Source organism: Diadema antillarum, unplaced genomic scaffold (genome assembly GCF_040938485.1).
Source record: "Diadema antillarum isolate AM-2024a unplaced genomic scaffold, OU_Dant_1.0 seq00000541_RagTag, whole genome shotgun sequence".
NCBI lineage: Eukaryota > Metazoa > Echinodermata > Echinoidea > Diadematoida > Diadematidae > Diadema > Diadema antillarum.
Genome location: NW_027271488.1, coordinates 793,363 through 810,404, shown reverse-complemented (window position 1 = coordinate 810,404; position 17,042 = coordinate 793,363). Strand labels below are relative to the sequence as shown.

Below are 17,042 nucleotides of genomic sequence, written 5' to 3'. Positions count from 1 at the left end.
CTCCTTCCATGACTCAAAAACCCAGATAGGTGAAATTGATACTGCATCATCCCAATGTTTCCAGAGCATTTACCCTTTGCTCCATTAGTAGGGGCCCGTTGCATAAAAGTTACTATTATGGTAACTTTGCCATCCAATGGTAACTTCCATGGAATTCTTGATTTTGATTGGCTGTTGAGTATTGTTGCCATGGTAGTTATCACTGGATGGCAAAGTTACCACAATAGTAACTTTTATGCAACAGGCCCATAGGTGTGATCTCTTGTTGCTTAATGAGGATTTGACATTCAAGACAGTTGGTTCACCTCTTTTTAATCCTCACTTGAGGATGGTATTGTGTGAGTTATTTTCATTTGCCAAAGCAAATCACTGATACTCAATGTTCATTCCCCCATCCAACCCCTCATACTAACAGAGTAATGAGAGATATTAAATAGCTCAGAGCCCTGTTTTATCAAGAGATACAATCTATTTTAAATTTCCTTAACACACAGGCTGCCATAGACTTATGACTGAAATCAATTAAATAATCAATTATAACTCTTCATAAAACAGCGCCCAGAGGAGGGTTCGACATATCGGTTGTTTGTGTGATATATAGAGAGAAACAGACAGAAAGATAGACAAATGGAGATACAGAAAGACAGACAAGCAGAAAGACAGAAATAGGAGATATTGAGACAGACAGACAGAAAACAGAGAGAGAGAGAGAGAGATAGAGAGAGAGAGAAACAGACAGACAGACAGACAGGCAAACAGACAGACAGACAGACAGACAGAGATAGGGATAGAGTGAGGTCTGGGGTTAGAGATTGACACATACTCCCCAAGAAGCCCCCAACATCAATTAGCCTACATGATGACTAGTTTAACCACCCAACAGTGACCACAGGAGAGACATAGATGCTTACCAGCAGGGCTTCTCTCTCCATCGTAGTGTACAGATCTGACCCTGAGTTCCAGTACACAGCCAGTGAGTCCAGCTTCAGCATCTACACAGCAGTATACAAATGGAAGATGCAGCAGTGGATCTCTTTATGTTTCCTCTCATCAGATTAAAACCAGGACATATTCAATATGAAACCATAGTTTGAAAGAATATATCATGTTATATAATCAACTTAATAAGTAATGAACAAAACATAAACCAAAGAACCACTTCTGTGGGTAAAAATAGAAGAAAACTGAACAAGCTAACAAAACTTATATGTGTGATGCTTCAATGAACTTTGAGACCATCTCTGTTTATACACAGTACAAAGTGTTATAGCAAAAAGAAAGAAAAGAATGTACATATAGCTAAATGAAAGTAAACATATATAATGACAAAATATAACAAGTTTTCCAATTTCATTTGATAAGGGTTCAAGTAAGAGACACTTATTTTCATACACTGGAATTTTATGAACACCAACTCATGGTTTCCACATTTTTTTTTTCATTTCTTTTTCATTGATAATGGATTTTGGATCATATGATTGAAAATGAATCATATACTTTTTTTATTATCAACTAACTCTAACATCAACACTGAAGAATGCAGATACTCTGTACCAAAGTGGGATGGAATATACACATAATCTTAATCGTTCATTTATTTACATTAAAAAAGAACATTCTGAGATCTTGTTTAAAATAATGATGCATAGAAAAGATATACTGTGCAAAAAGTTTAAGCATACGTGCCGAAACCAGTTCTTACCTTGTACACAAGCTTCACAGACTGATCCAAGACACATGGTATCCAATCAGCATTGGTTGTCTAGCAAGAGGAAATAATGACACATCAGAAATGCAGTGACATATTAACCCTATCTTATTACATGATATGAGATATCAATGAAAGAAAAAAATGACAAATCCTTGATCTGTGGCCACCAACATCTCACATTAATCTTCTTCTCGATGAAACCATCAGCCATCACATCAACCGTACGCAGTATGAAAACCTGCTGAAATTTGGTACTTTCACAAAAGTCTGGAATTTCTCTATCCACAAAACATGAAATAGAAATTGAGGCAAATGGATGAAGAATATAACAAACACAAAACAACTTTTGCTCATCATTGCACTCAAAAACCAATTTGCTGATAAATTAAAGGGTCCTGGACTCACTTGGAGGGAAAGGTTTTGCAGCGTGGCACCGAGGGCGAATGGAGCCTTAGGATTGGTCGTCCGATCCTCGTAACGGACGTGAATGTCGCACACCTTCACCTGGACATTCTTCACCACCTGCATGGCCAATTTTTCTGCAAAGGAGTCTGCTTTGGGATCTTTTGCTGCAAAAAAAAAGGCATGAGATTTGAAGAAGACTACACTAATCTTTGAGCTTCTTTCATTTCTAATCAAACAGATTAAATACATTAACTCTGTGAGTACCTATGGCTGCTACACTGCATGGGAAGTCAATGGCATTTCAAAGACATGGACCTGCGAGCATTTGCATGTTCTGCATCATAAAAGGTATTGCAGTATACGTGAAGATGTTTGCTACATTCCTGAAGAACAAATCGTCGCTGGGGCGACAAGACCTCGTATCTAAAAATGTCAAATGTTCAGGAGAGCCGTTCAGGAGAGCCAAAAAACATGGCGGCCAAAGCACTATAGCGAATGGGATAGCCTTTCCTTTGACATGCCATGGTGGCTTCATTTTTGGAGTAAGACAGTTGGGATTTGGTCAGGACATCACTTAACCTTTTATTTGATCATTAATCCAAAAAAGTCATTTTCACCAAAATTTCAGATACAAGGTCTTGTCACCCCAGCGACGAAATATCATTGCAATCGCACAGCAGGGCTCGTTACTTGAGTGGGCAAAAATACTTCCAGGGCAAACTATATCTGGCACAGCTGTGAATCATCTGTTGTAACCATGGATTTGTTTGGCTGGAGTCTGGTGTGGGGAGTATTTAACCCTCACTTTCAAAGTTGTAATTCAATCTGCACTACGAAATGCCATGAGGAAGGTGGTGCTCAGTGTAACTCATTTTTGCCGACAGAATATATCCCATGCTTACCTGGTGGTATTTAGCACAGCAATTTTCTTGTGACCTAGAAATCAGTGTCATATTTCATTTCCTCGGTGTAGGATTGCACTTTATATAACAACATCCTGGTATCAAACAGCTACATATGCAGAGCTTCATTAAGATAAATGATAGCATAAAAGTCAACTCACCATTTAATTTTGTGTATTCCTTTCTTATCCTACATTGATGGTGATGACATTCACATCCCAATTTCTTGCCGATGATGGTTAATAACTAAAGAGTTATCATACTATGCCACAATCAATTCCAATACATTTTGCAGGTCACAAATATGTATATATTGTTGGTATTTACAGACAAGCAAGAGTAAAATATCATTTAAACCATCACAAACCAGCTGAATATATTTCTGGCTTCACGCAAATTTTGGTGTTTACTATGAAATATATTTCTGGCTTCCTTGATAATGCAAATTTGGGTGTAGTACATACATCTCCTTTCGGATATTATTCATCTTTCATATCATTCTGTTATATGTCATTTTTTTTCTCTTCCGAATGAAATTATAAAATTATAAGATTCTTACGTTTGTCCTTCTCTTTCTCCTTCTTCTTGGCCTCCTCCACCCGTTGGAGTGTCCTTTGCTTTGCCTCAAACTTCTGCTTTTCATCTTTTTCAGCATTGTACTTGATATCTGAAGGGAAAAAACAACAACAACAAAACAAAACATTGCAGTATGTACACTTTTGTAAGCTTAAAGGGATCGTACATTTTTCGTTGAGACCTAATTTCAGGTTTCCAACATTTTTGGGGTGAGATAATAAGAAACCTCTTATGAAATATGAAAGAGCATGTAATTCTATGAGGAATTCAGCATTTATTTGATGAAAATTGGTTTTGAAATGGCTGAGATATCCAAAAAAGAGCGATTCTAATAAAGTGTGGGACCCACACATTACGATCACTTTGTTTTACTATGTTTTGGGATGTTTCAGTCATTCCAAACCCGATTTTCATCAAATAAACTTTGAATTCCTCTTAAAATGGTATGCTCTGTACTGTATCATAAGTGTTTTCTTGGTATCTCGCAAAAAGTTAAAAGCCCAATTCTCATCTCCACCAATACTGTACTATCCCTTTAACTCCTTATGGTGCTTTGAGTGTTGATTTGCTAGGAAAAATCCCATAATTGTTGCACACACAGTCCAAAGTCCCTGGCACAGAAAGGAATCAAAGTTGATTCATTAGGCATTGTTTCTCAGGCAAACGGGTTGCTCATCACAACAATACATGCAGCATCAGGATGATATGGCCTTTAAATGGAAAACTTGTTTCCATGGTTACTGGTTCCACAAATATTAGACCCAAGAATAAGGTTCACTTTACTACAGTATTGAAGCGGCAGACTTTAGGCAAGGGACTTTAACTGATTGGCAGGGGGAAGGAAGTTTATGAATCCAGCCTCCCAGGCAATGGTGTCAAACTTGAACTCTTTTCTCCGACAATTACCATGACATTGGTATTGTTTCTCAGGCAAATGGGTTGCTCATCACAACAATACATGCAGCATCAGAATGAAATGGCCTTTAAATGGAAAACTTGTTTCCATGGTTACTGGTTCCACAAATATTAGACCCAAGAATAAGGTTCACTTTACTACAGTATTGAAGCGGCAGACTTTAGGCAAGGGACTTTAACTGATTGGCAGGGGAAAGGAAGTTTATGAATCCAGCCTCCAAGGCAATGGTGTCAAAGTTGAACTCTTTTTCTCTGACAATTACCGTGACAAGGATGTGATTATCATAGACTGTTGTCATAGCACATCCTGAATCAACATGTAGCAGAGATGCCAACTTCTTGACATCAAAAAAAAAAAAACCCAAACGGATATCCTAAAAAAAAAATAAATCAAATTTCGGAGAGGAAAATCAGATTTTCATGAAATCTTGACACCACTACTAGCCCGTTGGCCCTGGGCCACTGAAATGTCAGAACAATTTTTTTTTTCCCTGGTAAGAATGAGCAAGTAAAATGTTGCTACTTCATCAACATCATGATGAAAAAATTGTAAAGAAGCCGCATATTTCCCGCCCATAATAGGCTTGTCGTTCAACGTTTTCATGGGGGTTGCAGGACATCTCTCTAGATATGTATGATGATGCGGTTTTCTGCAGTTTTTTGCAGTTTATATTGGCTTCATTTTTTTTTTCATTTGAAAGGTGAAAAGTTGTACTTTCAAGAGGCAATATTGTATCATTGTATTTCACTCTGTCTATCTACTAAATACTATATAATTGTAATGGTTAGCACCTCTGATGTAATACTCATCGCACAGAGAGTGTCCCCAGGAAGATTACTTGCTCAAAAGTTGCGGGAGAAATGTGCAGTCAAAATTGGGCATAGAAAAATAATAATTAAAAGCTAAAACAAAATAAATGAATAAATGAATAAATAAATAAAAGTTAATAAATAATATATAATATATTAAAATCAATCAATAAATAATTAAACAAAAATAAAAACCAATGTAAATAGTTTGTATATTTTGTGATGCTAACTAAATATTTTGTATCTTTAGAATGCAGAGGGGAAGTACACAGATCTCCCAGTAATTGGTGAATATATGCATGGAGCCCTACATTTTGTACAGGGTTGCTACAAATGTTGATTTGAAACCATTTGACCAGTCTACACAATTTATGAGTGTATATGAGGTATCTTGGACCAAAGAATTCAGCTATTAAAAGCTACAGCTTTTGATATCTCAAAGCCACGATAATCTCATGATTGTGCACCACTTCAAGTCAACTTTATGCCAAGATAATTATGGTGGGTTTTCCCCATATGCAAACAATACTGTGCTCTCTTCAGAAATCACCACATAATTATTTGTACAGCAAATACTGCTATCATGGCATGGACAACTATACGTGTGACATCACTACACATGATTTCGTCTCACTAAACCACATGATTTACCGAATTCCTGTGAGCAGAATAAGAATTACAAAATGGCTGCAGCACATAAATTTACACTAGGCATGTGTACTTCCATACATTTTGTGAAAAAAAAGCAACATTGTAGATTGAAGCCAGTTCTTCTGAAGCCATCTCTGCACATACGGTATGAGCACATTTTTACACATACAAACATATATTATTTTCAACAATTTATTGAAATACAAACCAGAATAAATACAGACCACACATTCTTTCTGACTGGAAAAAAAAATATGGATGATTTGGCTCAAAAGTAGCAAAGAAAGAGCAGTTCCCGTAATAGGAGTGTGTAGTAAAGTTATTAAAAAAAAAGAAGAGGAAATTCCTACTGAACAGGAGCTGGGAATGGTAAAAATTCAGATTCTTTCCTCCAAATTCAGAATCATTGGGAGGTCTGTAAATACATCCATGCATGAGAAATTTTATTAACTTGAACATAAATACACCCCTACATATCAAACTTGAACATACAATATAATGTGATGACAGCAAAATGTGCTATACCTTTGATAAAGTTACAACCATATCAAGCCAATGTGGAATGACATTTTTTATCATGCTGTGAGCCTCTGGCTCAGGTGTGCTAAAAAGGAGTAAAAGCTTGGGACACCAAATGACCTTTACTTTTAGAGTGACTTTTCCACATAGGGTAACGCAGTTGTAGTAAAATAAATATAGGAAGTCCTTCTTTGTTTGGTTGTTGTTGTTTTTTTTTACCTCTCCTGTTTCTTGTAGCTAGACTAAAAGACAGATTAGAAAAAAATAAAAGAGCAACACATATAATGCAAATGAGGGTTACTGACCTTTTCAGTTTAACACACAAATAAACATTACAAACATGTAAGTACATGTAACCTGAGAGCTATCTGTCTGGCAATTTTGTAAATTAATTATTTCAGTAACTCCCACTTGAGAAATATACTGGTACTTGGTTTATTAGAGTTATTACATGTAGGCTAGGCCAGCTATTAACAAATGAATGACCACAAGGTACTCTAACCTCAAAATGAGAGCAGTACGCCGCATAGTTTTTGATGGCATTAAACATTTCTGTGAGATAACTGCATCTAATTTGCTCTCAATGAATGATCATTCTACATGATCATATGGCACGATCATATTAAAATATGATTATATGGCATGATCATATTACAATTAAGATCATATTGCATGATCATACGACAGTTATGATAATATAGTATGATCAATTATTGATCATAAAGAGTTGTATAGAATACAACTCTGTATGATATGAAATTGGTATCACATTCACAACTACAGGAAAACTAAAGAAGATTTATAACAGCAGTTACAACCACATATTACATGTATAACATGGTTTCAATGACTTTTAAATATATCTTGATATCCAATCAAAAACTTGATTGGCTTCACATCGGTTTATCCAAGACAAATGTAAAATATCAGCAAACTTGGCAGTATAGTAGCTTTTCTACTTCTTATATCCCCTTCATATTGCTCTCAAGAGTAACAACAAAGTTGTAAAAGTCACTATAGTTCCTAGCACTTTCAGCCAAGTTAATACTACCAGCAACTCAAAAGCTTATATTTGTAGACGAGTCATGAAACACTCTTGCATAACAAAGCTACAGTGGTATCCTATTCTATGTGCCTTTAAAATTCCACCAAAGTTCACCAAAGATGTCGATCAGCATTACCAAAAAACAAAAACAAAGACAAAAAACAGTGCCTTTAATATGTGATGGTATGCCTAATGATAGAGTTAACAAGAATTGATAAAAATACATTTTTTTTTTCTGTTGTAAGTTTTGAGTTTTAGATGATTTGCAGCTTTAGGAAACTTAGCAATAAAAAATATCTAATCTTTCACAAACAGGTCTTACACCATGACTACAAATGCAAACACAGAAATACTGTACCTGTAAACAGGTCATGTTGTCATCACAGATTGAAGCTAGAAGCATCTCAAAATATGGCACATTGACAGATGCACCACAAACAGCACAAAGTATCTAATCAAGATGTCTTAAAGTGTATGTCACATCGAGCCTGACCTATTTCTGCTATGAAAAATGACTAATGACATAGCCCTGTATTGCAATAATGACACAGTAACTTTGGTGTTATCACGCAAAAATACATACTCATTTTGTACAACTCTGAAATTCACCAAATTTGGTCCAAAGCTCAGCAAGTGAATTCCCCTCTCATACAACACTAGCATCAATAGCCATGAAGCTAAAATCAAATTTATGCTTCAAAAAACTGTCATTATCATTATGACTTCATGCATAAAATCACATCGATGCAGAAACATACTAGAGTTTGAACTTCTTTGAGTCACTGTAATACCAAACAACCTGACATAGATTGATATAGATAGATAGATAGATCTCCTTAGATAGATAACTTGTAGATAAATAAGCAGATAAATAAGTAAATAAACAACAAATAAATAAACTAATGGCTACATTGATATTGTACATATACAGACAACATGGAAATACAATACCTCTGACATCCTTATAGGAACGAGATATCAGGATTGAAAATAGCCCATTTTTGTTCTTGTTTTCAAGATTTGGGATACTTGGTAAAAGAGGACTGATATCTACAACATGCAAGTGGTTCAGCTAGCCTCTTAGCATCTTACCAGAGTTGGGCACTGCTACCACATAGAGTCCCTCCAGAGTGGCCACCACGGGTGCAGAGTAGATGTTCGTCCAGGGTATCTTTAGCGTCAGCTTCCCCAGGTTCCCAACCTTGATCTTAACGGGAAGGTCGAGCTCATCCTGTGCGTACATAGGGAGCAGAGAAACAAGAGAACGGACAAGAGGACATTTAAATCAATGTTTGAACAGATGTCACACAAACACCATGCGGTATCACATGGCCCAGACCCCATTACAAACCACTGGATGTGATGAGCATTATCTATTTTGGGAATTTGATGTTTGAACACTGTTCAGGGAGGTGGATGGGGGTATGTATAATTTAAATTTCAAGCAAATACCAGATTAGCAGTGTTAATGGGATGGCATTGATATCTTGAAGACATATTGTCAGAATACAGTCAGATTTTTTTTATTTTTTATTTAGGCTCATTTTCCTGCTACATTGTATTACAGTTTCTAAAAGCAAACTCTGGAAAATTCTGAATTAGATTTCAATAAACATATTTTCCAAATCACCCCGTCAGGCTAAGGCTAGCAAAATCAGCCATGAGGGTTGCAGCAAGTTCAAAATGTCTACCTGACAGAATAATTTGTTCACAGGAAAGGGTAGCTCTTGCTCAGTATGCGGAGTTCCGGTATCACTGCGCACCCAGCAAGATGTCTATTTGAAGCCTGACTGGATTACTGGGACAACAATTTCCTGCAAGAACATTTCCAGCAGCAATGTCTGCAAAACCATTTGACCATACTTCCAAAATCCGGTCACAATCAAATCACTGAAATCAGCATCAAAGATGAATGAAAAGTACAATGTGTCGAAGTACAGGTCTGCTATAATATTTTGGTATCAAATTGGTTTTTTGTTTGACATCTTACTGTATATTGGTTATCAAATTCAGCACTTAATGTTATGTGTTATTGACATTCTTTAATTTGCAGTTTTGATTCTCATGTGTCTCATCAAATAGTAATTACTTGGGTCCTAAATTTGCAGTGGCCCAGTGGCTCAGGACCACTGAAAAATTGATGTTGGGCCACAAAATTTCCAAACAGGTTAATCTTTTGGTGGTCAGATTGGGCAAGTAAAATTGAAATTAGATTTCATGTTTCCTTTTATTTTGGGCCTCTTCATTCTTTTTTGGGCCACCAAAATTTCAAATTCAAATGGTCAAATGGTCACCTGTGAAAACTGTTAGTGTAAAACCCTGGTTTGTAAACTGAATGTATTTCCAGGAGAAACTACATAGCAGTCAAGGGACAATAATTTGGCAACAAGACCTAGTTGAAGTTTACCAGAAATCTGTTAGATAAATTATATCATCACAGACTTGCCATATGCATGTTGTCTCTATGAAAGATACACTCATGAAAATAGTTTGGTAATAAAAATAGTGTGGTAATGTGCAATCCATGATAAGTTGGCTTTCATGACTTGATACCATTACACTGTAGTTCTACCATACTTTGCTATGCAAATCTGCAAGAAAAGAACATTACAACAGAGGGTGTGTGTTACTGGGTTGTTATTCGTTTGTTTTTCTCTCTTTTTTTTTAGGGGGGGGGGTGGTTAAGTCTATTGGAACTGCCCATCACAAAACAATTACTCTAGGAAACTAACTCTTTCTCCTCTACAAAATCTGGAATAATTGTGAGATGTGTTGAGGCCTATACTTGCAGACATATCAGATTAAGATCACATGCATTTATAATATTTCGGGAAAAGGTGGTTGCTTTACGGTATTTGCACACTATGAACAGGGCGGTGAGTTGGCTCAGTCGGTAGCGCGTCTGCCTCACGATCACGCGGCCCGGGTTCGAACCCGAGTCTGGACTGAGCAATGTTGTGTGTAAACATACCGTCCCCTCTAGCAAGAGGCAAAACACTCTGTCCCTCGGATAGGACATAAAATGGAGGTCCCGTGTATGAGAGAGTCACAACTCATGCACGTAAAAGATCCCGCTTCATTCATTCATCGCAAAGAGCAGGGTGTCTAACCCGGTGAAGTGGTCCCACCCCACATCCAACTGGACCCCATGGAAGACCAGCTTAGTGTAGCTGAATATGGGCTATCCAGCCATCTTCACAGATGGAAAATGGACAACAACAACACTATCAAAAAGCTTTAAACTCTCTGACATTGAGACAAAAGTGATAAAGATGTGATTGCAACTGCTACCTGTAAATGTGACTCGTGAGGATATCATAATTACTCCACACTTTCCCCATCAGTCTTACAATTTCATATTTTATTATCCTATGAAAACTGAGATTACATTGATACATTTATTACACGCAGAAATATTGTTAAAAAAAATCCAGCAAGTTCTCTTTCGCAGATGGTATTGACATCACTGATGCCCGGTCCACTGCTGATTTAATGACCCGAGACCTCTGGAGTGGCGGAGGTCACTAGCTGAGCTCTCCTGGCAGTAAAAGTGGACAAACCTCACGCCTTTTTAATATTCCAGACTCAAGGAAGAGTTTATTGGAATTGTCTGCCATAACTCCCGTTTTGATTTTAATGGAATAGCATGTACTGTAAAACCACAAATTTTCACCATGTATGCATCTTAATTTTGCAAATTTTGCAAGGGCTAAGATTCAGGAACTTAAAATGCAAATGACAGTTCTTGTCTACACGGTACAATGCACTGAATGCCAGAGGCAATTCATGAAAATTTAATGCTGTGAAAAAGGCTGTCGGCTCCAATTCACGACAATTTCACGCCACAAAAATTGATTGCTTTACAGTTGGCATCTTGACATACAATTGTAGTTGTCCACACTGTACCAGTCACTCATTCTCACTGTAACTATTACCAGAACACAATAGGCACTGGGAAGTGGGGAAGAAATAACGGTCTGGAGGCAAGACTAGTCTAACTTTGACCTCCAATTATTAAACCAATCAAGCTCTAAATTATGAATGCCCCTGGGAGTGTAGCTCTATCCATTCTTGTGGACACAAGGTCCCTTGAGCTGGGCTCTTCTGGGAGCAGAAAAACCATGGAGCTTCACACAGTTCCTCCAACTAACCTACAATATACATGTACAGTAGTCTGGCTCCTGCAATTAAATGACTATTCAGCCACCACAAATAACAACCTACTGCATTGTAGGCCTATACTGGAGTGATAGTACATTATTATGAATGTTTTGCAATTCATTTCCACTCTCAAATGCAATGGAAGTAAAACATTGCTCCAGCCATATCTATAAGCTAAATGTGGATAATTTCACATTGAAACATCAACATCCTTCAGTAAAAAAAAGAGGAAAGAAAAGAAAATTACATCATTTTGTAAGCAGTATGGCTTCTACCTCTGTCAAAAAAAATACGCTGGAAAAGCACTTGGAGAGCATAGATCTCCGCCAAGCACCTCACTTCCACCCATACACTACACACATGCTGAAAATTACCCTATTTCCCAATGCACACTGTACTGTGGAAGCCCTTTGTGTACGTCATTAGCATCCAGCTGCCCCTGCACCTATAATACTGTAAAACGAGGAATGTTTGTGTGCATTTTAATTTTGCGAATTTTGCGAGCGCCAAGATTCGCGAAATTAAAATGCGAAAGTTCTTGTCTACACTATATGTATTGAATGCCAGTGGCAGTTCGCAAAAATGTCATGCCGCAAAAAAGGCCGTCGGCTCCAATTCGCGAAAAATTCATGCCGCAAATATATCATGTTTTACAGTAGTCCAAGCAGAGCACGCTTTAGAGCGCATACAATTATGCAAACCTCAAACACGCCCAGCTTGAACTCCCAAATTCATTGACCTTATCTGTCAAAAAAAAGAAGAAATCCTTTAAAAATCCATAAAAATTCCCGAATAACTACCAAATTTTAATCATCTGTTCCTTGTGTCATTATCAACTTTTCCTGTACAAGTTTCATGTAAATCCCCACACAACTTTTTTGAGTTATTTTGCACAAAAACAAACAAACAAACAAACAAACAAATGGTGGTAAAAACATAAAATCCTTGGCAGAGGGACACGTAATAAGTTCTTCATCCAGAGGGATCACAAGAGAGACAAAATTAACATAGCTAAGCTATGACACGGATGTCTGGACACATCTACACTGCATATATTCACAACAAGCATTAGTCATGAGACTACTCATTCTATTAAAGGGTGTGTACAGTTCTGGTCGAGGTGAAGATTTAGCTTTTAACGTTTTGTGAGATATTCAGAAACCACTCTATGAGATGTCAAAGAGCATGCAGTTCTAAGGGGTATCAAAAGTTTATTCGATGAAAATCGGTTTTGAAATGGCATAGATATCCAAAAACAAGGTGAAACAAAGAGATACTAATAAAGTTGGGGCATGTCGCCTTTTATTATTAGCACTTTTTTTGATATCTCAGCCATATGAAAACCAATTTTGATCAAATAAACGTTGAATCCTTCTTAAAATTACATGCTCTTTCATATTTCATAACAGGCTTTTCATTATCTCACTTAGGAATGTTCAAAACATGAATCCCTACCTCAACCAGTACTGTACAGTCCCTTTAAAGTCATTTCTGAGCTATACAATGATGGGCTTTCGAATAGAGGAAACTGAAAGACCTCATTAAGCAGCTATCATGATTGCAGCTGTGAATCGAGGAAGATACTTTGGCCTATGCACATGGCCCAACGTCTGTGAGAGTCGTCCCAAGGCCGAGAATATCACTAATGCTCCGTGCATCTAGGTCATGCGCTAGGATACGTTTGCAACCGAGCACACTTCGTAAATGCTAACTGGGTTAAATGCACGTATGGCAAGTCATGAATGCTCCCTCTCGCCATGCCTCATATCTCTATCTATCTACCTTCTTCCCATATCTTCACGCACGATGACACACAACAAAACAAACATACTACTGGATGTGTGATAACAAATGGTGCTACTGCACAAGGACTTGACATCACAATGCGCTACAAAAAGGGGCAAATAGGACAAATACAGGCGTACACTAGAAAACAAATCCATTGTAAATTTTTGACATCATTTAATATTCTGAAGTCCCTGTCTGTCATGCTATACTAATCATGTGATACCGACAGACTGTACTAGACACTCTCTACTTTTTTACTTCACTGGCTGTCACACAGAGAGAGTGTGTACTTTACTGGTACACAAAATTAAAATCATGGTCTGTGTCAAGGTTAGGATGGAAAACCAGTCACTGTATAAAGCAAACAAAATACTTAGGTACCCCTGATGCCATCTTTTCTTTCTTTCAATTTTTGTTTGGTGTCATTTACTATTGTAGACTGCTTGTGAAGCACGATTTTTCATAGAATAGCAGGGGCAAAATGTTTTTGTTTTGTTTTTGTTTTTTTCCTAACATGAAAATCACCACAAATCTTGCTCTGGCATGAGTGAACCTCCGCTTCAATGACTCGACATGGCTATGTGTCAGTATCAGCTTTTGTTGATTTGGGTATTATAAATCTTCTCACCATTCAGAATTAAACTTACAGTAAGAGTGCATACGTGTACATTCCTGTGTATGTGGTTATGGTTTATACAAAGGTTTCAAGGAAGAAAAAAAAAATCTTTCAAAGTGGAACGGACATAATTATTCCAAAAGGTACAAACAGAGTGAAAATCAGGAGTCCTGAAGCATTGACTAACAATTGGAAACCAATTTCTAATGCCTCTCAACCTTGAAGGCACAGGCCTGGGGATGAGAGAAGAATCTCACAGAGACAGGCAAAGTCTGTGTGGAATACATTGTGGGCAGAGAGAATGTCACAGTTAAAGGGTGTCTTATTTTATCCCTTGTCTACTGCATGAGTATCGGCGTTGGGCTCTGACATTCTAGATTCAGACAGTGGATGGCAAAGTAAACCCATCATGCATACAGCACATACACACTGAATGGGCATTTGAGGAAAGCGGGGTTTCGTGCTTTCGAAAGAACTTGCACGCAGTCTCGTTTTTGACGCATGTTTCTGAAAGCTGTTCAGAGCCGCAAAGTGTTCAGATGCTATTAAAAAAAAAAGATGTAGTCACATGGATTGCTTTACCGGGTATAGTACATCAAGTAACATTCCATTCTCGATACAACAGCTGTAGGCGCATTTACAGTAGAATTAGCATTGGTAATAAATACCACAGTAATCGATAATGTAGTATTTCAGTTGGTACCATTCTCATTCACGAAATACTACTTGATATTTTTTTATTTTTTGGTCCAAATGTACACGTAAGTTTCTTCTTGGTAGGTCAACATGTGAGCACTGACCATAAGCGCATCTTCACAGGAAGAAATAGGAAACATGCATCACAGTGCAATAGGTGGTATTTTATGATACGATTATTAAAGGTAGATGCATTATTCTCCAAGCGCAATTTGACCAACCTGCAGTATCAATGACAACTTTTGCTCTCTGAAATAGGCCTATTACATGTATATATGCAGATTTTTTTTTTTTTTTTAATGTCTGGGTTCGAAATGCCAATTCCTGAGGGCTTCAAGTCCCTTGACTTTGGATCTGCAACCTCCCTCAAAAGCATACAAGTCTCTAGTAGAGGATCACTGTATCTGCTCCCTTCTCTTCCCATCTCCCTGCTCCCCCACCACTCATTATCTATTTTTAAAAATTGAATTTTTATTGTATATGTGCCAATAATAATGAACAAAAAAATAATAACCCCATGTGCCTGTTTCATTTAGACTAATTAGAGGTTTGTAATAATTGCAGAAAACCTACTACGGCAACAGCCAGAAAGCAATTACTTGCAAGAATTTCAATTAACGCCATGGTAACAGCAAATTATCACTAGCATTTTCAGGACATGCATCACAGGTCTCCTGAAGAAATTGTGATTCAACATAATTTGATTATCTGCTGGGCTACAGGCAAAGTCCTAAACCCACAGGGAACAGAGAAAGTGCATTGTAGGGTCTTTTGAGCACATATAACATCATGACAGACAAGAATACCAGTGGCTGGGCTCTGTATCAACATCTACATCATAGACAAGGGAATACTTAGTTATCATAATTACAAGTGAAACTGTTCTGATTCTCAGTATCACTAGTTGTTCAGTCTGGCCTTGATCCACTTCTGTAAATCGTAAACACACTGACATGCTGCTGCTTGTAACCAAAGGGTGATAATGTCATATTTTGTATACATCATGTTTAATAATACTAATTCACATATAATTCATGTCAATATCATGCTAACATGTAATTGATTACACTGATTGCCACTGTGTGGATTCTTCATGATTGAATCTAAGTGTAATGATAACAGAACAGAAACTTAAACTGCCCCTTTAGCATGAAAAAAAGAAAGATATTGGCATAGCTGAGACATAGTGAGACATAGCATAATAACAGTATACGATCTGTAGGCCTAATGCACTACTACCCTGTGCAATCTACTCTCAATGACCACTGTACCTAGGTGGTCACTATTACAGGTTTGTCTGTAAAAGATGCTGGTCATGACTCAATGCCAGCTCCCTGATATGTGATAGTATACACTGTATAATGCTATCATGCTGTTCCACAGAGTCTACTCCTTGTACGGCATGTAATGTTCCAGCATGGAAGACGCATAATGGATGTCTGGGGATGGACTGACGTCTCTTGACATTGGTATCACACGATAGGCTTTAGACACAGAGCTTTTTCCGATGGCTAGAATAAAGCAGTACCTGCAGACTGCCATAAATAGTGAGTAGCAAGCAGCAATACCCATTGATGTCAAGGACAAAGCTACCCATCTGCCTACATATCTGTGTTGTGTCTAGCGTTTGTACACACCCCGCCATGTGCTTTGTCTCCTGATCGTTTTCCAGGGATACATCGTGTATATCATATGACTCATTTACAGTTCATAGAAATGGGAGAAAATTATAAGGTACACTTGTATAATGAAAGGATCTAGATTTGCTGCACAGGTCTTATTGATGTTACAAAAATCAACATGACAAAATGATAATATAATAAAACAATGCAGAACAGAAGGAGATAATCCTTTGGTCATTTCCAATGCTTGCAAAATGTAGTTCTTCAGTAAGAAAATAAACGGTGTCATGGTGATGCATAACTCTACTCAAAGATAGTAGGAGAAAAATGTGATTCAAATGCACAGATGCACAATTTTTACAGAGTACACAGTGGTTGAACACAGCCTTAATTATTAGCAATATGACAATTGTGTGAATTTTTCAATTTTTCTTAATAACTTCCTAATTTCTATTCATATCATCACTTGACCATGGTGATTTCAGCCTTCTGACTCTGCAACACTGGTAACTGGAAATTATACTTCCTATACAACATATTCCTCATTTCAATTATGGTGTGACAGCGATGCTGTAAAGATAGCAAGTACAGTTGTACCTGTACCATGTCCTCATCATCATCAATC

General features: G+C 37.3%; 1 protein-coding gene across 1 annotated transcript in view; it reads right to left on the bottom strand.

Annotated features, from left to right (window-relative positions):
- Window positions 1-17,042, bottom strand: part of LOC139734699 (intermembrane lipid transfer protein VPS13A-like) — a 115,663-nt gene that overhangs the window by 79,762 nt on the left and 18,859 nt on the right. Inside the window, exons 3-7 of the mRNA XM_071645492.1 lie at window positions 8,627-8,765; window positions 3,578-3,685; window positions 2,117-2,280; window positions 1,703-1,762; window positions 912-992 (exon numbers count right to left, since the gene is read on the bottom strand). Of these exons, the coding sequence (XP_071501593.1) occupies window positions 912-992; window positions 1,703-1,762; window positions 2,117-2,280; window positions 3,578-3,685; window positions 8,627-8,765 (552 nt within the window). The remainder of the gene's footprint in view (window positions 1-911; window positions 993-1,702; window positions 1,763-2,116; window positions 2,281-3,577; window positions 3,686-8,626; window positions 8,766-17,042) is intronic.